General features: G+C 38.3%; 2 protein-coding genes and 1 long non-coding RNA gene across 3 annotated transcripts in view; all 3 read left to right on the forward strand.

Moving 5' to 3' along the window:
• Nucleotides 1-149: 149 nt before the first annotated feature.
• LOC117919860 (phosphoglycerate kinase-like) overlaps nucleotides 150-23,394 on the forward strand; it is a 44,310-nt gene continuing 21,065 nt past the window's right edge. Inside the window, exons 1-11 of the mRNA XM_034837136.1 lie at nucleotides 150-256; nucleotides 4,646-4,826; nucleotides 4,925-4,980; nucleotides 6,242-6,509; nucleotides 6,788-7,131; nucleotides 7,272-7,557; nucleotides 8,887-8,954; nucleotides 10,912-11,163; nucleotides 12,621-12,696; nucleotides 15,073-15,149; nucleotides 15,292-15,341. Coding sequence (XP_034693027.1) covers nucleotides 4,661-4,826; nucleotides 4,925-4,980; nucleotides 6,242-6,509; nucleotides 6,788-7,131; nucleotides 7,272-7,557; nucleotides 8,887-8,954; nucleotides 10,912-11,163; nucleotides 12,621-12,696; nucleotides 15,073-15,149; nucleotides 15,292-15,341 — 1,643 coding nt within the window. The 5' untranslated portion in view covers nucleotides 150-256; nucleotides 4,646-4,660. The remainder of the gene's footprint in view (nucleotides 257-4,645; nucleotides 4,827-4,924; nucleotides 4,981-6,241; nucleotides 6,510-6,787; nucleotides 7,132-7,271; nucleotides 7,558-8,886; nucleotides 8,955-10,911; nucleotides 11,164-12,620; nucleotides 12,697-15,072; nucleotides 15,150-15,291; nucleotides 15,342-23,394) is intronic.
• LOC117919864 lies at nucleotides 280-3,709 on the forward strand. Its single transcript, XR_004652146.1, has 3 exons — nucleotides 280-1,272; nucleotides 2,090-2,119; nucleotides 3,360-3,709. It is a non-coding gene; the product is annotated as an uncharacterized LOC117919864 (long non-coding RNA).
• On the forward strand, nucleotides 15,422-22,244 carry LOC117919862. The gene is made up of 2 exons (XM_034837137.1): nucleotides 15,422-18,941; nucleotides 19,280-22,244. The coding sequence occupies exon 1, from the start codon at nucleotides 17,224-17,226 to the stop codon at nucleotides 18,406-18,408; it is 1,185 nt and encodes a 394-aa protein (XP_034693028.1). The 5' UTR covers nucleotides 15,422-17,223; the 3' UTR covers nucleotides 18,409-18,941; nucleotides 19,280-22,244.

Below are 23,394 nucleotides of genomic sequence, written 5' to 3' on the forward strand. Positions count from 1 at the left end.
ACGTCGTTCTCCATGCGGTTAATCCAAAAACCATTGAACGGCGTCGTTTTGAGATTTTTTTGATCGGCTATTGAAGTTTATAACACTCTGGCCTAAAACGCTCCGTTTTATCATCTGACAATAATACCCTCGAAAATAACCGTTGTGCAGAGACAACTGGGGGTATTATAGTAATAGGCCAAGAGAGCAATCCTCTTTCGAATGTCTTCTTTGGCCAGTGGCAAACGGTACCAATCGGAAAAGGCGAAAGAATCAGGTGATCATCTTCCTCTTCTTCTCTTTCTTCTTTCAAATATGTGCTTTGTTTGTTCTCTAAGAAAATGAAGGAAAATGGAGTAATTTAATTTTGCATTACTTGAGTAAAGCCAAAATCTTCATTTAAGCGAGTGTAATGCGCCTACTAGCCCGACTTCATTTGTGTGGAGGCTAAAAAATTAAAATCGTGAGAGTCCAACTCTCATTTTCTTTTCTTTTATATTCTTTTTAGTTTCTCGGAGGCCAAACGATGGGTTCTGTTTTAATTGCTCAGGAGAACCGTGAAAAAGATTGCATTGAGAAATCAAATAAAACAATAAAACCTTGATATCTCTCCGTTTGGTGAGAATTAGGTTTTGTGATTCAGTTTTGTATTGATTTTTTTTTTCCTTCTCAATTCAGTGACATTTTTTAAATACCAACCTAGGAAGAGGGGAAAAAAAACAAATATTTGAATTTTACGTTTTAAGTTCTTTGTTTCTCAAAAATCTCAACTAAACCAGAGGGGAATATTCTGGAATGGGGCTGCATTGGGCGAGTATCAGAACTCCAAAAGACGCCCACCACAAAGCCCAAACCCATTCCGGAAAGTCTCTGTACTCGCCGGCGTGTGGGATAATCCGTGTTTGGTTCTGAGGTCGGCGGTGGGGCACAGGTTGCTTCACCGCCACCTACGGAGTTTGAAGGTATTCACTAAAGCTACTTAAACGACGTCGTTCAACGTCCGCTTACCCCAAAAACTAGTGAACGGCGTTCTTTTCATGATTCTTGGGATAATTCGTGTTTGGTTCTGAGGTCGGCGGTGGGGCACAGGTTGCTTCACCGCCACCTACGGAGTTTGAAGGTATTCACCAAAGCTACTTAAACGACGTCGTTCAACGTCCGCTTACCCCAAAAACTAGTGAACGGCGTCCTTTTCATGATTCTTGGAAGTTGGAACTGATTATTACCACTTTGCCTAAAACGCTCCGCTTCTTTGGCAAACAGGAGCCTTATCTGGGAAGGCGAAAGAATCGGGTAATCTTCTTTCTCTGATCTTTCTTCTTTCAAATAATATGTGCTCCGCTTGGCTGCTAAGAAAATGGAGCAATTTAATTTTGCTTTACTTGAGTGAAGCCAAAATCTTCATTTAAGCGAGTGTAATGCGCCTACTAGCCCGGCTTCATTTGTGTGGAGGCTAAAAAATTAAAATCGTGAGAGTCCAACTCTCATTTTCTTTTCTTTTATATTCTTTTTAGTTTCTCGGAGGCCAAACGGTGGGTGTTGTTTTAATTGCTCAGGAGAACCGTGAAAAAGATTGCATTGAGAAATCAAATAAACAATAAAACCTCGATATCTCTCCGTTTGGTGAGAATTAGGTTTTGTGATTCAGTTTTGTATTGATTTTTTTTTCCTTCTCAATTCAGTGACATTTTTTTAATACCAACATGGGAAGAGGGGAAAAAAACAAATATTTGAATTTTATGTTTTAAGTTGTTCTTTGTTTCTCAAAAATCTCAACTAAACCAGAGGGGAATATTATGGAATGGGGCTGCATTGGGCGAGTATCAGAACTCCAAAGACGCCCACCACAAAGCCCAAACCCATTCCAAAAAGTCTCTGTACTTGCCGGCCTTTGGGATAATCCGTGTTTGGTTTTGAGGTCGGCGGTGGGGCACAGGTTGCTTCACCACCACCTACGGAGTTTGAAAGTATTCACTAAAGCTACTTAAACAACGTCGTTCAATGTCTGCTTACCCCAAAGACTATTGAACGGCGTCCTTTTCATGATTCTCGGAAGTTGGAACTGATTATTACCACTTTGCCTAAAACGCTCCGCTTCTTTTGCAAACAGGAGCCTTATCTGGGAAGGTGAAAGAATCGGGTAATCTTCTTTCTCTGATCTTTCTTCTTTCAAATAATATGTGCTCCGCTTGGCTGCTAAGAAAATGGAGCAATTTAATTTTGCTTTACTTGAGTAAAGCCAAAACCTTATGTAAGCGAGTGTAATGCGACTAATTGGCTTCATTTGTGTGAAGACTAAAAAAATGCTATTGTGCGGCTCCAACTCTCACTTTCTTTTCTTCTCTTTTCTTTTATTCTCTCAGACGACGGTGGGTTATGTTCTTATTGCATGGCATATCCGTGAAAAAGATTACATTGAGAAATCAAACAAAACAAGAATACCTTACAATATGTCTCCGTTTGGTGGGAATTGTGTTTAGTGATTTGGTTTGATCTTTTCATTCAACTTAATGGCAGTTTTGTGATACCAACCTAGGAAGAGAGGAAAAGATCAAATATTAACCTGTTCTCCGTTTCTCAAAAAATTGAACATTAGCTAAGCCAGGGAGTAATGCTATGGAGTGGTCAAGTCTGTAGAGAAGTTTATTTTTATGCAATAAGTTTCCACTGCAGATGGAGAAGATGCCTGTGACACAGTCACTAGCATTTCTCTTAGGGCAAGTAGTTGTGTTGGGGTCAATTGAGTTGAGTTTCCAATATGACATAAAAGTATTTTTAATACCTATTTTGTGGTTAAGTAATTTTGCTTTATGCCTTCTGCACCCACTGTAAAGGGAGAAGGTGCTTTCTTTTTTTTTTTTGATAGGTAAAACAGAGGGAGAAAGTGCTAGCAACTGTAGTTTGCATTCCTCCTGAGTTGTGTGGTTGAATTTTAGTGGGGTCTTTTGGATTCTTGAGTAGGAAATAATAAATAAAAAAAATTGATTTTTTTTTCTTTCATTGTTTGGCCACCGCCCAAGCAGAGCCTCTCTAGGTTGTAGAAGAGAAAACTATCTTATTGGCCTTTTGTGCTTCATATCACCCAACTAATGTTGACACAATGGCTGAAACTCAAAGAATTGGATTGGATACACTACTCTACTGGATTAAAAAAGATTAACATAACTATATTATGCAGGGGTAAGGAAGAAAGGAAAGTATGCCTGTTACATCCAAGTCAGGCTGGTTTATTCTTTGCATCCGTAGCTAAAACTTCTTTTTCCGTAATGAACTTCTGAATTATATGATTGCCAATGTCAAATTATAAATTGAAATTTCTGTCGTGTAGAGAGAGTGTGATTTATTAACTTACTATAAAAAATCTAAAGTGCTTTTGACAGTTTTTCTCAACCCTTCACCCCTCAAACGAAGGCAGGCTGTGGAGAGAAACTGCTGTCATTGACTATTTGCATTCCCAAGGGACAGTGATCAGCTCGCTATTGAGTTGGAATCTCCATATGTTTTCGTCTTTTCTTTTCTTTTTTTTTCTTTTTTTCTTTTTTTTTTCTTTTTTCTTTTTGTGCATTTGTTGTAATCATTATATCGAACATGGACTTATTCTGGAAACCTCAAAAAGATGGTAGGAAGATGGTCAAGTTAATTATTTTTTCTTTTCCTTTTTTGTTTACACACATGAGTGGGTGTGTATGCTTTCTATTTGTTTTTAGGAACTCCCTGTTGGTAATGTCAACCTGCAAAGCCCCACAATTGAACTCTAGTGATTGTTCACTTAATTTAATGAAAAATGGACATTTATTATAAAGAAAGATACAAAGGAACTCTATAAGAGAGACACAACAAAAAATAAAATAAAAAAGAATAGAAAATGAAAGAAAGGGTTTGTTTGACAACTGTTTTCAAAAACAATTTTTTGTTTTCTAAAACAAAAAAAACTGAAAAAACACGTTTGACAACCGGAAAGCTATTTTCTGTTTTTTGTTCTTAAAAACAAATAACAAAATATGTTTAGAGAATATTTTTTAGTTGTTTTAAGTTGTTTTGTCTTATTTTCAAGTTTTTTAAAAACTAATTATACAAACATGTAGAATGACTAAAAATAAAGCACTAGATATAAAAATTATTTTTAAAACATAATTAAAAATATTAAAAATAGGTTAAAAGCATTTCAATTTTCCAAACAGACTTTTGTTCTACAAATATAATAAACCAATTTTCAAAAACTATTTCCAAAAACTGTTTTACAGATCTGTTTTAAAAAACGGTTACTAAACAGGTCTAAAGTCTCTCAGCAATACTAGCTAATATAGAAGATCGAAAGCATGTTTATTTGAGAGAATCATAAACAAGAAATGAGAGCAAAAATATAATTCTCAAGGTGCATCTAGCCAAAAACTGGAAATATACAAAAGCACGTGTTAATGATTAGGTTTGAAGGTAGTATCCAAATAAATGGTCATTCTACAGATTTAGAAAGATTGACAATGTCAAAGGGGAGTTTGCATAAGCCACAATCATTAGTTGTCATTCTTAGGGAAACTATATTTCTTCCTCTATTGAGTTAGTTTATGATTGTCCACATTGATCATTACCTAAGACTAGAGGGTGCTTCTATAGTTTTTTTGCCTATTAGTTCTAAATTGTTGATTGTTGATGTTGCTTATAATAGTTTACACAGGAAGAGATGGCCCAATTTTTGAACCTTCTTCAAGGAACTCTCTCCCCAAGCAATTCTAGCTTCTACAATTGCCTCACCAATGCAATGATGTTTCTCCAACATAAATCGTGTTCGTATAATAGAAAGCGTGATAAGCTTCAAAAATATCAAGGCATTCAATCTTTTCTGCAAGGTTATTATCATCTGCTAAACTTAGTCGACAAATGGTTTGTCTTTATCCTTTTTTATCCTCTGTGTCTCCATTTAATTTTCAAATTTAGTTTTTGGTAGGTAGTTGGAAGGTGATAGATCATGTTGAGAAATGCTCACTTCAAGCCCAAGGTAAGGTACTATATCATGCTTACTACTATACTTTAGGCTTAGATTTGTTTTCATGTGAGGTCAACATTTGCTTGAAACTAACACTTCCTATCCTGTCCCATACCCACCAAAAAGGGGAAAAAAGTAAGAAAGAAAGAAAGAAAAAAATGTTGAACTGAATCTAACCCCAGGAAAAAGTTAAAATCCTAGTACAAATATGGGTGATATATTAATGAGCATTTTTTTTTTCTTTTTGCTAAATTTAGGGTTTGTTTGGGAACTATTTTTGAAAATGGTTTTTTGTTCTCCAGAACAAAATACACAGGAAACATATTTGACAGCCAAAAATTGTTTTGAACGGAAAACAAAGTGTTTTCTAAAAGCATCTTTTAGCCGTTTTCTATTGTTTTAACTTGTTTTATGAAGGTTATTTTAAGAAATAATTATATAAACATGTAGAATGATTAAAAATAAAATACTATATATTAAAATTAATTTAAAATATATTTAAAAATATAAAAATAGGTTAAAAATATTTTAGGCTTTCAAACAAATTTTTGTTCTACAAAAATCAAAAAACACTTTTCAAAAATTGTTCTTAAAAACTATTTTTTTAGAATTGTTTTCGAAAACAATTACCAAACAGACCCTTAATATTGTTTTAGATACAACACTTCTGCATTTGATCAAATGAAACTTCTATGGTCTTAATAGAGAGATGCCAAGCTGTGATTTTCCAAATAGTTCACATAGGAGCTATATTTGAATAGCAGAGACTTCTTAAGAAATATTGCACTATTTGCCGGTAAGTAATATTATTGGACTGAGTTTTTGACTGAATTGTTCTTCATTTAGATAGTGAGACCATTCCATTTCACCAACCCCTAGAAACATGAACTTTTGAGATAATATGGCTTATGCCAAAAAGGTATAAAATTGGACTAATTTGGAAATATTGGGCAATTTATATTAAACCCATTATTTCCATATGGTTTTCGATTCCTAATCCTAGTAAGGTGAAACGATAAGATGTGTTCTGATGAAAATGCAATCGATTCTAGGAGGTCTATAAGAAGGATGATGACAGACCTGCTTATGATCATGGGCAAATAGCTCGATCGTTTTGAATCCAATATGTGAGTGTTGAAGTAGCTTCTTAAAGTCACATTTCCACAGATTATGGGCTAAATAAAATGGCCTAGTCTAATTTAGGTACCAGAATTCTCAAGTGCAATGCTTATTGCTATTTTGGTTTTTTTAGGTTAATCTAATTACCACTTCTTTTAGGCCTATGTTCATGATGCAGGAGAATTAGATGCATTTCCACACATACAAACTCTTAAAGGATTTCCCAAGGAGGAGCTTTTTGCAAAAGTGGTGATGGTTCGATTTGATTCTGCAATCCTACTCCAGAAAGAACTGGACCTGAAGAGCCAAGTCACCAGTGCAGTTTCTACCATCAAGTATTTATTTGAAGCTGGGGCCAAAATAATTCTACTGAGTGATTGGAACATGAAAATTAATTCAAAACTTCTTGTGGTGGAATCTGTTGCAGGTATATAATATAAAATGGTTCTGTTTCTGATAGTACTCTTCAGTTTTACTCATCCAGTCTTGATTAAGCTCACCAAGTAGCATTCTGCTGTTTCTTGCATGCCTATAAAAATAAAAATAAAAGAAGAAAAAAAACCTGCAATGAGCATCAGATATTATTAAAAGAATTGAGAGACATCACAACATAAGGCTATATTTATTATTATAGAACAAATTGTAGCTTGTTTTGTTTATGTAGGAGTCTGTGCTTAATGCTTGATGATGGTCTCTATGTTTCAGATTTTCTGTCATCAGTACTCCAACTCAAAGTTGCTCCATCAAGATGCATTTCCAATTGTAGTCTGTCTAAGATGGAAGAGCTTGAGAAAGCAGACATTCTTCTTCTTGAGAATCTTTCTGAGTTCAAAGGGGAACTTGCTAATTGTTCAAAGTTTGCTGAACAATTATCTTCAGTAGTTGATATCTTTGTCAATGATTCCTTTTCCAATTCTCATAAAATTCTTGCATCAACTGTTGGTGTTCCTCGCTTTTGCTCTGCCTGTGTGGCTGGGTTTCACTTTGAGGAGAGCCTATGTCAACTAAAGATGGCTGCCCAAATCAATAAGAAACCATGTATTGCAATTGTACGGCTCCACTCCATTGAAAAGCTAATGTTTACTCCCTTAAGTCTATAAACTTCTTGCACTTTCTGATAAATTATGGAATAATTTGTTAATTCAATACTGTTCTTAATCTATTTCTGTCATTCTGCTATTTAATGCAGATTGGAGGGGGTAATCTTTTTGATAAAGCAAGTGCAGTTAGATACTTGGCTTCTAGATGTGACGGGTTGGTGTTTGTTGGGATGATGGCATTCCAAATAATGCATGCCTTAGGACTGCATGTTCCCTTGAATTTGTTGGAAGGTGGACCACTGAAAGAAGCTTCAAATATAGTTCAGCTTGCGCAAAACAGAAAGATACCAATTCTATATCCAAAAGACTTCTGGTGCATGACTAATGATTTTCCAAAGCAAATGGAAATATTTCCTGCCTATGGTATTCTTGATGGTGAGTTTGCATTTATTAAGCTTGGAATATTACATGCTATGTTTCATTTTAATGATTAAAATTTTCAAGTAATGCTATAACTGTAGCTGCTAAATCTCTGAAACCTACCTACTCTGAATGTTAAGACTGGTCTTCTTCAACATGACTAAAATGGGACTTGGCTGGGATCTTGTGTGCAGAATTAGTTGATAGTACCGACTAACTAACCTCTTTCTTGTTTTTGTGTTGTTTTCCTTGGAATATTAAATGAGCACTTAGTGTATCTTGGCACAACTTATACAAGTATGAACGTTAGAAGAAAGAAGGAAATAGTAGTTTAGAGACACCTTTTGGATATGTTTGTTTGATTGTGCTTAATATCTCCTTTCTTAGTTATCCAAAAGAAACTAGACATAACCATCCTGAAACACCTATTTCCATCAATAAACTCTAATTTTATGGTGGACATTCTTCTTCTTAATGTCCCCACTTATGAATGAGTTGACTGAGGTAGCAACATTGGATCAGTCATATTATAGCTGATATGCAGAGATGCTCATTAGGGCCTACCATTTGGTTTGCTCCTTGCATAATTTAAAACCTCCAAATATCAGTCTCAAAAACCTTTAGGGTGCTTGGTGCCAATCTGTAAATATTTCCGGAAGTTTATAAAATGGTAATCACATGTTCTCATATTTCTCTGCACATAAATGCACACTCAATTATGTGTACTAGACTATAATGTGTGAATTGGTCAACAAATGTGCAGAATCCTGATAATTAATTTACTATTCTCAAAAACTTCAAATATCAGTCTTGGCCTATTAGAAGTAGAAGGCACTCTGGTGGGATCCTCATGGCCAGAAAAAGATTGCAGTCAGTTTGATAATGATCGAGTGGCATTGCTTCTTCAGCCTGAACCAAGGAATCCCCTAGATATGATACAAAATGGGTCTTGTTCTGCTTGGTGCCAATCTGTAAATATTTCTGAAAGTCTATAAAATGGAAATCACATGTCTCATATATTTATCTGCACATAAATGCACACTCAATTATGTGTACCAGTCTGTAAAGTGTGAACTGGTCAACAAATGTGCAGAATCCTGATAATAAATTTACTTTGACTCATTTCTTTTCACAAGGCACATCTAACAAAAGATATTTGTAATTGTGGAGTTTAGGTGGATCATTATACTGCTAGTACTTCCATTTGTTGGGAATGAGTTTTTGTTGTTAAGTATTGATTTACAATTAAGTGGACAATTTCCATTTGATATTCTCCTGTTGCCTTTTTTATGATATTGATATTTATTGATTGTTTTCTCATCTATCAACATTTTTTCCTTTTAGGTTGGATACCTGTTGATCCTGGACCCAAAGCATTGGATGAAATAAATTCTTTGCTTACAGGTTGCAAGGTGAGATGAGAAGATTCTCATTTTGTATCTTAATGTATGACTGTTCCCTATTTTTTTCATTCTTTTTTTTTTTTTTTTTTTTTCTGATACAACATCACATTTACTCTGAACTGAACTAAATCTCATTCTTCACTTGGTTTTGTTTTGCTGCGTTGTTGATGTTTGGAGGAGGTGAGGGGTTTGTTTACTATTTGATGAATATAGGCAATTGATGCAACATAGCTTTAATGCGTATGTTTGTTGTACTGATGTTGTGGTCCCTGATTTTTTTCCACTTTCTTTTTTTGGGGTTTGGTCCCTGCTGGACTTGAACCTTGAACCTCTCACATCCTCACCCATTCCATTGCCACTTGAACCTCAAGGGTGACGTTGTGGCTTCAATGCCCATGTTTGTTGTCTTGAAGCTGTGCTCCGTTTTTTTTTCCTTCCCTTTTTTATGGGTTTGGTCCCTGCTGGACTTGAACCTTGAACCTCTCACATCCCCACCCCAGCCCCTTGCCACTTGAAACTGAAGGGTGAAGTTGTGGTCTCTGTTATTTACAACACAGTGGTTATAATTTTAGCTTTATCTCACTACTTATGTCTACTTCAACTCCAGAGACAGCAATTTTACCCACTTTGCATTCTTGATTCTTCTGTAAGATCTGTCAATCAAAATAAATGCTCTGAATGATCACAATCAGCCCTCTCTGAGACATAAAGTTCACATTTCTTGAACTATTTGCTATGCTGAAGCATCTTTTTAGAAACCAAAGCATGACAGGAAGTTCCTTGAAACATTTTGATGAGGATGAATCTCCAAAATATACATCAAGATAGGAAATTAGTATTAATTGCAATTAAAGTAGGATTAGTATTACTTAGAATTAAAATAGGATTAGTATTTGTTGGATTTAAATTAGGAGTAGCTAATTAGGTTATAAGAGAATTTGAATTAGAGTCACAATAGGTTATTAGAATCCAAGTAGACTTTAGTTTTCTTAGAGATATCTATAAATAAGTTTAATTAATGTAAATCAAATTAATGGGGATTGATGATTAATAATATCATGTTTTCTTGCATACTTTGCAATTTTAAATGGTGAAACTCTATTGATTTTCTTCTAGGTGAGACTCCTAGAAGGCTTTAGTGTGACTCTGAGGTTTCTATCTCTTCTTCTCCTTAAACTCTAAAAAAACCCTAGCCCAACAATTTGATTGTAGGCAACCATCCTACGGTTCTCCTACATCACATTTCTTCCCCTTCAAATAAAGAAGACTGCTTAAATGCATGATGAGCATACCCTATATTGGAAATGAAACCACACCAAAAGAGTCACAACTTGGGAAAAAGAAAAGAAATGAAAAGACAGCATTAAAAATGTAATAAACTGGAGAAACATTTGATAGGATGAAGTTGAAAAGGCTGTAGAAACTAGAAAGGCTTGTGAAAGTGAAGTGTGGTCATACCTTTTATTTTGAAATAAGAAAAATAAGAAATTGTAGAGTTATTATGTGAAATACTCTGTAAATTGAAAAGGTTAGTGGAGTGTATTTGTATGAATGTTAGTCTTTCTCACTCAATTTTGAGTTTTGTTTTTGCATAAAGCAATTATTAAGGATGAATTCCAGGTATTGTACAGACGAGTGTAACCTTATGTACCCGCCTAATTCAGGCATCAAATGTTTATCATTTCTTTTTCACATCTACAGTTTGTTATGCATTAAAAGGTTCAAGGTATTTTCAGAATCACATGCTCAATTTTGTCCCAATTTTTCTGTTTGTTGTGAACTCTGATAAGTGGATATTAAAAGAGAAAAGAATTACTAATCAATTAAACTTTATTTTGAGCCATCTGTATAATGTGCTAACAACTTTTTCTTTGTAAGAATTCTTTTGCTGCATTGGTGTCTTTTAACTTGTTGCTGTTCTTCTGATTCTCAGATGTATCTAACACTTTTTATCAATTTACCACAGAAAATTATCTGGATTGGTCCAGTAAAATTCAGGTTGCCAAGTCAGGATATATATGGAGCATCTAAGTTGGTGTCAATGCTTGATAGACTAACTCAAAGCAACTGCGAAATAACTGTTATTGGGAATATGGCTTGCAAAGCAGTTATGAAGGAATCAAGTTTTGTCTCAGTTTATAATATGGTTGAGAATGCTTCAGTGGTGTGGGAATTTCTCAAAGGAAGAAAACTTCCTGGTTTAATGGCCTTAGATAGAGTATGCTTTTTATCCTTCTCTCCACTCAAATTTTAAAGTTGTAATTAGTTACTATATAAAGGTATATTAAAGCAGGACTGGAGAACGTGGTAAATCTATCCTCTTGTCCTTATGTACAATTCCTGCACAACCAGTCATGGTTGGATCCACCTTCTTGTTGAATCCACTAATTAGATTTCTAATAAGAGAAAACCAATTTTATCCAGTGGTGAAAGACAAATTTGAGTAGGTGTTTAAGATCATCTGATCAGGTTGATGGCAGATGGTGGTGGCTTCAGGAAGTGCAAGGAAGAGTGGAAGTGGCAGTAGTGGGGTGTTTTGGTTTGGTTTTACCTAAGAGTTTGATATGTCTGGGGTTTCTATCTAGGCCTTTAGGGTGAAGTTTTTGTATCGGGTGTTGTTTGTTGTTTCTTTGTCCTTTTGCTTGTATTCTACTACTACTCTGTGTGTACTTTATGTGCCTTTTTTGAGCACTTTTAATATATTTGCTATGTTTACCTATAAAAAAAAAACAAAAAAAATCATCTGATTAGGTTGATTTATGTTTAGAAAAGATCTCTATGCTTGAGATCCATCATTTGAGGTACACCAAAATTGGTGAATGCATGGGACATGAATTAGGATTGAAGGAGAGTTTTAAAAACATTATGGTGTTGTGACATTAGTATGCCTTTTGAAATAGATCATCTAGGACTGTTGGTTGAGCATTTTGAAAGTACTTTTGAGAAGCAAGAAAAGTGGGATTTTAAGCTGCAGAGAAAAAAACCATAATGTGTTGATAGTGGATTTCTTCTTAATGTTTGTAAACACTTGTTTAAATTACTAGCATTTTATCAGTTCTATAAATGACCTCATTTGTATTTTATTATGGTAATTATACTGGTGTATCTTCACATTTATACTATTAACATGTTTAAGTGCTATATAAAACAAGACCTGAACCTTCAGTGCAATATAACATGCTTCCCCTCCTCATACATTTGACATTTAGTAAAATTGTATTAGTAATATGGGCATTGAGGTGTTTTGAATGTGTCTATGCTTGTGCTGCAGTGTATGTGCATGGCTTGTAAAAAGTGAATCAATTTCATTTCAATACTAATGATTCTCTTTTTTTTTTTTTATAGGTGATATACTAATGATTCTCTTACACTGCTTTTTTCATGGTTTATCTAAAGTGGTATCGTATGAGTATATGTACTTGGTAACCATGCTTCCTTTAATGGTTTGCCTGGTAACTGTGCTTATGGCCTAAAGTTAGTACTTTTAATTTTGACTCAGAAATACTGGATTGCTCAGTCCTATCAAAAAGATAAAGTGTAAATGGATATGCTCACTATAAGAAGCCATGCAACTGGAGAGTCAAGTTTTGTATAATATTATTTTATGTATGCCGTCCATACATCAATTTCTACTCAGTTAGCACTTCATAACCTTATGGCAGTTGCTTTGTGCAGGCATACCCAGTTGAGATTGATTGGAATGCAGCCTATAGTCATCCATCCCAACCCTTGGTAGTTGACATTGGCAGTGGTATTTATGTCTCCATTCCCTTCCTATAGTTTCTTTGTTTTGTTTTTTCAAATGTGTATGAATAATGAAAAGAAAAAAATAACAGCAAGTGAAGTTTGCTGAATTGGGAGCTAACAAAAGAAGGCAAGGATGTAGTTCATAGTTTTAGACTGTTATGTTTTTTATGAGCGTTGTCATAGTTCTAGACTATGTTAATGCTGAAATGGCTATTTTAGCTGTTTTGTCTTATCTAGATGTGCATGTACTATGTATAGTAAAACCCCTATAAAATAATACTCTTGAGACCAAGAGAAATTGTTGTCTTAGCGGGGTTATTGATTTATCAATAAATTAATAATTGTTGAGCTGTAAATAGAATAGGAGAATTTTTTTTTCCTATTATGTTAGTTTCCTATTTCTGTAAATAGATAGTTTTATGATTTAGAAATAAGTTAGTTTAGGAATAAGTTAGCTTCCTATTATGTCTCTTGTTTCCTATTTCTTCTCTTGTAATCTCCTATATAAACCGTGTGTATAGTCAATCTAATAGATAGAACTTATTATTTTTCATCCCATATTTCGTGTCAATAATGTATTTATATTTGTTAATTTATAAAGAGTATTATGTTTCTAATTTTCACATGTATGACTTATAAATAAAAAAACAATGGATGTAATAGAAAGTTAATACATAGAAGCCTAAGAAACTCTAAAAAAATAAGAGATGATTATTAATTGTAAATGATAGAAAAACTTCTAAAAAGAAGAGGTGCGGTGTTAAAATTAATATCCTAAAAAAGGGGGGGATTCGTTGTTTCGAGGATAAAGTGTTACATTTGGAGAGATGGGGGCCAGAGATAGGATGCTTTCAGGTAGGAGAGCATGCTAAACAAATCTGGGTGAGAGTAGTGGGTCTTCTGCTACACTTCTGGAATTGGGAGGAGTTCAGAAAGATGGGCGATTGTTGTGGGAGTTCAGACACAACTAATTTTTCACAGCTTCAGTGGGCCAGGTTCTTGGTGAAGTTCTGAGGGGAAAGACTTATTTGGGTCGTTACAGTTGGTTGTGGGTTCCTTTTGCTTTGCAATCCAACTATGGTGGGAAGTGCCTTTGTGGGTGTAGATAGTGGTGTCAACGAATTTGAAGAGCTGAAGTGAGTGACTGAAGGTTATGGATGAAGGAAGGGGGAGGATACACGAGCGAGGAGTAGCATGGGGCTTACCGATCGCTTGTGCAATCTATTGGGGGTGGCATGTCGTGTTTCAGTGGTGAAGTAAGAAACAGGGAGGTGGCTGTTGACTCTTAACTTGCCTGGTGGAGTTTTTGTTGGGGTTGCAGGAAAAGGTGGGAGAGGGAGAGCAGTTGGAAAGGAAAGGCGTGATGGAGGGATGTTAAGTGGGAAGGGGAGTGGGCCCACATTTGTGGGCAGACGGGCTGTGGTCGGCAATGCAGATGCGAGGTGTGGGCTGGTCTCTGGAGCCCATGGAGCTAAAAATCTGCAATTAGGAATGGTTGGGCCCGTGGCCTAACTGAGGCTTGGCCGCGTCTTGGTGGAGAAAGAGGGTGGTGGGCCTAATTCAACCATGGAAGAGGGCCAACCCAATGGTTTTGCTTTAGGGTTAGAGGGTCCAACCCAGTTTAGTGATTTTGATATAACCCTTCTTCTTTTTGCCAGCAATATGCATCTCCAAAATTTGAGACTAAACATGATAATTAGTACCATCCAACTTAATAGAAATTGTCGGAGAGGGGTAGTCTTGTGAATGGTCTCCATGGATGAATTTTTGCTATCAGAAATACCCACTTCTGTTTTTGTAGACATTATATGCCAACAAAGAAGGTGAAAAGAAGGAAGAAGTGTTGATTAGGCAGCAACGCAAATTCTCTACTTTTGCTCTGATACCAACTTGATAAATTGCTGAATGAATTTTCTCGTATATCTTTAGTGGATTTATACGGGATATACAAAGCTATTTTAGGATGGCCAACCATACAAAATAAACAACAACTATATAGAATAAATCACAATTGTTTGACAACTATACAAATGGTTGTACACAGCTGTACATCACAGCTGGACACAGCTGTACTGACAGCTGACTGTTTTCCATATTATGGCAAGTATTGTATTAAGTGATGATATAAGAGAACTCTTTTGGGAACTTGTCATAAATAAGAGGCATCAATGGGAATAAGTGACCTGTACACCTCTACAATTGATATACCAATTTGAAAATTATTGTCTTCTTTACTTCTAGTCTCATTTCTAAACTTTTGCTCATTTATTTTGGTTTTAATCATTAACCTTAGATCTAGTTTTCCGTTTATTTATTTTGATTCTGATTCATTAACCTAAGCTGTAGTTTTTTTGCTTACACACTGGATTCTAAATGGCAGGAAATGGATTGTTTCTTCTAGCCATGGCTAAAAGGAGGGAGGACTTGAATTTTCTTGGGTTAGAGATTAATGAAAAGGTTTGCCTGCTTCCTTTTTTAGTCTTTTTTCTTTTATGCATGTCTTGAAGTGTCTAGACTTCATATTTATCAAATGGAGGGAGAAGGGAAAAAATGCTTTAAACTTCTTCACTGGTAATAACGTATTTACATCTTTTTTCAGCTTGTAAGACGTTGTCTAGACTGTGTTCATCAATATGGCATAATGAATGGGTATGTGCCATTTCCTTAATGTTGCACAAAAGTTGCATGTAGCTATGACAAAAGTGAGTTATCCTGCTCAACTTTTCCACTTAGTTTAATCTTCCTGGAGACAATCATCATTACCTTTGAATTACTGTATATAAGAGTACAGTTTATAGTTTGTTTGGTAAAACATTTCTTTTTTAACTTTCTTTTGTGCCTAAAACCCATGCAGTATTAATTATTTTTTCCATTTGTCCAAAGGACCAGTTTCCTATTCAAGCTTTGTTTTTGTTTTATTGGAAGGATTATGTTTCTGTAACTAAATATGTGTATTTCTACATCAAAAGTACTGCTTTCTAGTTCTGTTATGGTAATGACACTATAAGTGTTTCCAATATTAGTATTAATGGACATATATTTCTCACAATGCTATTTTTTATTCTATTGAGAAAGAATTTTTCTGATACTAGATAGAATGTGACTAGGAATGGAGGAGAGCGAGAGAGAGAGAGGGCTGGAGAGTGAGTGAGAGCAAGGGAGGAGAGCGAGCGGTTCTATGTGCGAGCGATGGTGCGAAAAATATCGGCGGCTTGGAGCCTTGGAACAGCCGGTGGAAGAGCAATTTTGAGGTAGAGTCGAAGACCTTCGAGATCGAGGCAGAAGAGAAGAAGGGCAAAATGCAAGTCATTATTGTGGAAAGGAAAAGAGGGGTGTCCTCGTGGATTAAGATGGGTCCGGATAGTCTAGGGTTTTTTATGGAAGGTTTGGCTTTGTGCATTAAGGACACACGAGTAGGCAAATGGGTAAGAAATTGGAGGGAAAGAGGGAGGACCTACTCACCGTTGCGGGATGAAAATGAGGGGGGATGCTTCATCCGTCTAGGTGTCGAGGATCTGGAGAAGAAAAGGTTCAACATCTTTATCCCCAAAGGAAAATGAGGGAAAGGGGGCTGGGTTGCTATGGTGGAGACGCTTAGGGCTTTGGGTGTTGCTATGGAGAGGAAGGAGAGTCAGAAGGAGAAGGCGATGTCGTTGGTGCCCAGTTTGGGAAAAAGTTTTGCAGAAGTGGTGAAGATGCAAAATTGCAATAGCAGGTCAGTGGCTAGGGTGGAAGTAAGCCACAAGGACCTTAGTCGAAACTTAAAGAGGTTGGATCATTGCCTTGTTGGCTCGTGGGATCCAAAGTCAGTGAAGGGGGATGACCTGAGAAGTTGGGGGAACCAAATGGCATGATCCTGGGGATTGAATGGCAATTTAGGTTTGGCTAAGTTGGAAAGGGGAAAGGTGCTAATGGAGTTTGAGATGGTAGTTGAAGTCGAAAAAGCACTAAATCTGGGAGGAATTTTGGTAAGGAAGACATTTCTGCGACTGGAGAAATGAAGCCCTAGGACAGGGTGTCTGTTGGAAAGAGAGAAGAAAAATGAGGCTTGGGTGAGAATCGTGGGGTTACCCATTTCTTTATGGGATCGGGACACCCTTAGAAAGGTGGGGGAGAAGTGTAGGGGTTTTTTAGCGATTGATTCTCAGACAGAGAGGCTGGAAGAGCTGCAGTGGGCAAGGATCCTGGTGAAGCTAACTGGCGAGGAGATCCCTAGCATGATAGAAATTGGGGTCAAAGGGGTGTGCTATTCGCTAATCCTGTGGTGGGAGGTAAGGCCGGTAATGAGAGTGTTGCCGGCAGAGAGAAGGGGGGAGAACAACAGAGGAGAAGAAGAGGTTGAGGGTGACGCCTCTACACGCGCGGGCAAGCGCGTGATGGAAAAGGTGGACGATGCAAGGATCGAGACTCACTTGCAGTCTGCTGATGGGATGAGGGGGCAAACAGGTGGGTCGGGGCTCCTTGGGGCTCGATTTTGAGGCCCATTTGGGTCGTTAGTGGGGAACCAGGAAGGCTGCAAGGGGAGTCCATTATGCTTGGCCCTACTGAGGCTTTTCGAAGCTCCGAGTTGGGCGTTGGGCCCGGTGGGCTTGATCCAGTCTCTTCTTCTAAGGCTAGGCTGTATCCTTTGGGGGCTTCGTCTTTAGAGGGCTCTAGGAGGCTAAAGGCCGTGGAGACCATTGGGGCGCCTGGGCCGGCTGGGAGGGACGACTGTCGAGGCCCACCCCAATCTTTGGTGGGCTGCTCTGGGATGGCTTTGCCTCTAGTGTGGGCTGGCCCAAATCATCTGAGGGATCCAGACGCTGAAGGCTTTCCTTTCTGGGAAAAAGATGGCCGGTGGAAGCAAGTTGAGGAGGAGCTCTATTCCATGGAGAAGTCAAGGACCTACAACGCCCTAATTGAGGAAGCGTCGAGGTACGGGTGTGCTCCTATCCCTAGTGGCTTGTTGACGTTTGGGTCCTTACCTTCTCCTTCTTTCTTTTTCGGTCGGACTCCATTGGGGGAGTATTGCGACCTTTCTGGGGATGACAGGGTGACTCACCTGAGGGAAATCCCTTTACGCATGCTTCTCACCCCGGGACCCCTAGAAGAAGAGAATGCAAGCCGTTGGGAATTGATGGAGGTTTTTAATGGCTGCAAGGACAACTGTGGAAAGGAGCTCTATTCCATGGAGAAGTCAAGGACCTACAACGCCCTAATTGAGGAAGCGTCGAGGTACGAGTGTGCTCCTATCCCTAGTGGCTTGTTGACGTCTGGGTCCTCACCTTCTCCTTCTTTCTTTTTCGGTCGGACTCCATTGGGGGAGTATTGCGACCTTTCTGGGGATGACAGGGTGACTCACCTGAGGGAAATCCCTTTACGCATGCTTCTCACCCCGGGACCCCTAGAAGAGGATAATGCAAGCCGCTGGGAATTGATGGAGGTTTTTAATGGCTGCAAGGACAACTGTGGAAAGGAGTTGTGTTTAGTTCATTCTATGCCACGTGAAAGAAAGGGATGGGAGGAGGAAAGTTGGGAGGAGAGTGAGTTGGCCAAATTTAGAAAGTTTTTGGAGTTTTCGATAGAAGGTCTGGAGAAAGAAATTTTGGATTTTTTGGTTAAAATCCGAAAGAGAAAGGAAAGAGTCCACAACAAAAACCTTTTAGAAAAATCTAAGTTTGAAAGGGAATTGAAAAGACTAGAATGCTCAATTAATTACGAGGGGAGAAAGAAATAGAAGTGTGGAATGCAAGTAAGAGGTTGTTAGATTATGGTGGTTAAATGAAGATAAGACTCTTGAGTTGGAATGTTTGGGGAGCTAACGACAGTTCAAAAAGAAAGGTGATTAAGGCCATGATCAGGAGTCAAAAAGTGGATTTGTTTTGTCTCCAGGAGACCAAAATTCAGGCAATGACAAAGGGGCTGGTGAGAAGCTTAGGCATTGGAAGATTTCTTGATTGGGGTACCCTAGATGCCCATGGGTCTGCGGGAGGGTTACTGATCTACTGGAATAAGAGAACCTTGGAAGTGGGAAATTTCTCAATCTCTTGTAGGCTGAGGAACGTGGAAAATGGGCTAGTTTGGATGTTCACTGGTGTGTATGGGCCTTTCTCTAGAGAGGAAAGGGAGTGGATGTGGGAGGAGATAGGAACAATTAGAGGCATTTGGGATGATCCCTGGTGTCTAGGGGGTGACTTCAATGTCATCCTTTCCTTGAGGGAAAGAAGTAATCAAGGAAGGCTAACGAGTGCAATGAGAAGGTTTGCTCAGGTTGTCTTGATTGGGGTACCTTGGATGCCCATGGGTCTGCGGGAGGGTTACTGATCTACTGGAATAAGAGAACCTTGGAAGTGATTGAAATGGAAGTGGGAAATTTCTCAATCTCTTGTAGGCTAAGGAACGTGGAAGATGGGCTAGTTTGGATGTTCACTGGTGTGTATGGGCCTTTCTCTAGAGAGGAAAGGGAGTGGATGTGGGAGGAGATAGGAGCAATTAGAGGCATTTGGGATGATCCCTAGTGTCTAGGGGGTGACTTCAATGTCATCCTTTCCCCGAGGGAAAGAAGTAATCAAGGAAGGCTAACGAGTGCAATGAGAAGGTTTGCTCAGGTTGTTGATGAGTTAGAGCTCATTGACCTCCATTGCAAGGGGGCGTGCTTACATGGAGTGGGGGGAGGAATAATCAGGCTTGAGCCAAATTGGATAGGTTCCTGGTGACCCAGAGTTGGCTTGATCATTTCAATGAGGTCGTGCAAAGTAGGTTGCCCAGACTTACCTCAAATCATTTTCCTATCTTGTCGATGGGGGGGGTTAAGGAGGGGTCCTTCCCCATTTAGGTTTGAAAATATGTGGCTTAAAGCTGATGGTTTTACGAACCTTCTTCGGGGCTGGTGGCAGGGGGGTGAGGTGAGATGGAGGGCCAGTGTCAGGTTAGTCACTAAAATGAAGGTGCTGAAACAAAAAATTAAAGTGTGGAACAGGGAGGTGTTTGGTAGGCTGGAAGCCAATAAGAACTCAGTCCTTCAACAAGTGGAGTTTTGGGACGGGGTGGAAAAAGAGAGGAGCCTGTCTGAAGGAGAAACTAAGCTGAAAAAAGAAGCCAAGGACTCCTTTAAAAAATGGGTCTCAATGGAAGAAACCCACTGGAGACAATTGTCAAGGGAATTGTGGCTTAAGGAGGGGGATAGAAACACTGGCTTTTTCCATAGGATGGCAAATGCTCACTGAATGAATAATTCTCTGGATAAAATTAAAATTAATGGAGTATGGATGATTGAGGACCAGGAGGTGAGAGAGGGGATAGTGAATGCTTTTCAGCAGTTACTATCAGAAGAACCGGGCTGGAGAACGGATATTGAGGGGCTGCACCTTAAACACTTCAATTCCCGTGAAGCTGAAGTCTTGGAGATGCCGTTTACTGAAGAGGAAATTTACGCCGCCCTAATGGATATGAATGGTGATAAAGCTCCAGGCCCAGATGGCTTCACAGTTGCTTTTTGGCAATCAAGCTGGGAGCTTGTGAAGGAGGAGATTATGGACCTGTTTAGAGAATTCTATGACCAGAGATCCTTTTCCAAAAGCCTCAATCCTTTTCCCTAAGAAAGGAGGGGCTGAAGACCTGGGTGATTTCCGGCCAATCAGTTTGTTAGGGAGTTTGTATAAGCTTATGGCTAAGGTGTTGGCGAATAGGCTGAAGAAGGTGTTAGACGAGGTGGTTTCTGGGGATCAAAATGCCTTTGTGAGGGGCAAATAGATTTTGGATGCGTCACTTATTGCCAATGAGGTAATTGATTTCTGGCACAAAAGGAACGAGAAAGGGCCGATATGCAAATTGGACATTGAAAAAGCCTATGACAGCATTAATTGGAATTTTCTCATGAAAGTTCTGTTTAAAATGGGCTTTGGGTCGCGGTGGATGGAGTGGATTTGGTGGTGCATCTCAATCGCCAAATTTTTAGTCATGATCAATGGGGTGCTGGCTGGCTTCTTCTCGAATTCCAAGGGGCTAAGGCAAGGAGATCCTCTCTCCCCCCGTATCTCTTTGTGTTAGGCATGGAAGTGCTTAGCAATCTGATAAGAAGGGCGGTTGATGGGGGCTTCTTGTCAGGATGCAGAATTCTGGGGAGAGTGGAAGAGGAGATGATAGTTTCACATCTTCTTTTTGCTGATGATACAATCATCTTTTGTGAAGCTAGGAAAGAGCAACTTTCTGCCATAAGCTAGATTTTGGCTTGGTTTGAGGCGTCTTCCGGTCTCAGAATTAATCTAGATAAAAGCGTCTTAATTCCGGTTGGTGAGGTGGAAGAAATTGAGGAAATGGCTATGGAGCTTGGGAGCAAAGTGGGATTGCTGCCCACTGTTTACTTGGGGCTGCCCCTTGAAGCCTACCACAAAGCTATCTCTATTTGGGATGGGGTGGAAGAGAGAATGAGGAGAAGATTAGCCCAGTAGAAAAGACAATATATTTCGAAGGGAGGGCGTATCACCTTAATCGAGAGCACTCTGGCCAGCATGCCTATTTACAATATGTCCCTCTTTCGAATGCCTAAGAGTGTTGCAAATAGACTCGAAAAATTACAAAGAGATTTTCTTTGGGGAGGGGGAAGCTTAGAGAGGAAAGTCCATTTAATTAAATGGGAGGTGGTGTGCACTCAAAAGGAGAAGGGTGACCTTGGCATTCGGAAGATTGATCCCTTGAACAAAGCGTTGTTGGGTAAATGGTTATGGAGATTTGTCGTTGAAAAGGATAATCTTTGGAAGATGGTGATTGGGGTGAAATATGGTCAGGAAGATTTTGGATGGAGAACTAAAAAAGCCCGTGGAACTTGTGGAGTGGGGGTTTGGAAGGAGATTTTGAAGGAAGCTAAGTGGTGCTGGGATAACATAAAGTTTAAGGTGGGGAAGGGGACTAGAGTTAAATTCTGGACTGACCAGTGGTGTGGCAATGCGACGTTGTCCCAATCTTTCCCCCAGCTTTTTGAGTTGGCGGTTCACAGGAATGCAACAGTTAATGAGATGTGGGACCCAAACATTGGTCAAGGAGGTTGGAATCTTAGATTTCATAGAGATTTTAATGATTGGGAACTGGATTTGATTAGAGGATTGCTTAATATGCTCAGGGACTTTAGGATATCTTCCGAGGAGGATGTTGTGCTATGGAAAGGTGGGAGTCATGGCAAATATGGGGTTAAGGTTGCCTACAACGTGCTGGCTGTTACCAATGCATGCGCCTTTCCAACTAAATGCGTTTGGGTGGACAAGGTCCCAACCAAAGCGGCCTTTTTTGCTTGGAAAGCCGCGTGGGGGAAGATTCTCACCTTGGATAGGCTTCAAAAAAGGGGTTGGCAGCTCCCTAACCGCTGTTTTTTGTGTGGTTGTGAAGAGGAAAATCTAAATCACATTTTTTTACATTGTATAGTGGTAAGGGCCCTTTGGGAAATCATCCTTGCCCTTGTTGGGGTTAAGTGGGTGTTCCCAGAGCTAGTTAAAGAGGCGTTATTCAGTTGGAGGGGCTCTTTTGTGGGGAAAAAAAGGAAAAAAATTTGGAAGTCCATCCCGTTGTGTATTTTTGGACGGTTTGGAAGGAGAGGAATAGATTAGCTTTTAGGGGAGGTGTGTTAGATATACAAAAACTCAAAAATTCTTTTGTATGTACCTTGTGGAGTTGGGCTAGGGTGTATATTGGAGAGGAGTCCTCTTTGCTCTTAGGATTTTTGGAGTGGCTAGCGGCCACTTAAGGGTGGGTAAGGGGGTTTTTTTTTGTGTTCTTGTTTTAGACTGATTTGTATACTCCTTGTATGCTTTGTGGCCTTTGCCCTTTAATATATTTGTGCTTATCTATAAAAAAAAAATATTAGTATTAATGGACACTGTCATTCTTAGTAGTCCTACCAAAATAAATTGTTCATGTTGATAAAAATGGTTTTTCTTTATTAACATTGTTTGTTTTGAAGATAAGAATTGTGGCAACATCATACTTGGCAGTTTTTAGTAACTCTTTTGAGCGTTGTTCATTTTCTCTTCCCTTGGGAAAGAACTTATGTTCCCCAGATATTTTATCAGGTAAAACAAGGCTTTAAATTCAGTACCTAAACAGTGTTTAATCATTTTTAGTGCTTTTTAACATACCATACAAAAACCATTGTTTTCATTCAAATCTAGAACCATTTGTGAGAATACTTTTTGCATTGTTTATTACATAGGAATACATAACCTAAAAATAGCCTAGGAATGATGCCTATGATTATGCTATCAAAGATAAAAATAAAAAATAAAAAGTGAAGAATGCTAGAAAAAGAAAGAATCCTAGGAAATATACAATTATACAATGGCTACAACTTATATGAGTTAGCCTTTGATTACTGAAGAATTTTCAGTAATTTGCCGCACAAGTTGGTAGATTTTCCAATACTCTCCCTTCAGTTGAGGAATGGGTATTTTTTAATTCAAAGCTTGCTTAAGATAGTTTGAAAAGACTGAGTAGGAAACCCTTTGTTAGAATATCAATCAGTTGACCCTCTGTATGAATGTAAGGAGTACAAATTAGCTCATTTTCATGTTTTTCTTTTATAAAATGTCGGTCCACTTCCATGTGCTTAGTTCAATCATGTTACATTGGATTGTGTGCAATGTTGATGGTTGACTTCTCATTGGAGTTCATGAGTTCTTCTCATTTGATGATTCCAAGGTCACTTAGCATTATCTTGATCCAAAGAAGATCATAT

This window comes from Vitis riparia, chromosome 8 (assembly GCF_004353265.1).
Source record: "Vitis riparia cultivar Riparia Gloire de Montpellier isolate 1030 chromosome 8, EGFV_Vit.rip_1.0, whole genome shotgun sequence".
In the NCBI taxonomy this organism is placed as follows: Eukaryota; Viridiplantae; Streptophyta; class Magnoliopsida; order Vitales; family Vitaceae; genus Vitis; species Vitis riparia.

Bases quoted from the DNA above. Each gene is read 5' to 3' on its own strand.
- LOC117919862 (XM_034837137.1), top strand. From the start codon at position 17,224: ATGCTTGGCCCTACTGAGGCTTTTCGAAGCTCCGAGTTGGGCGTTGGG.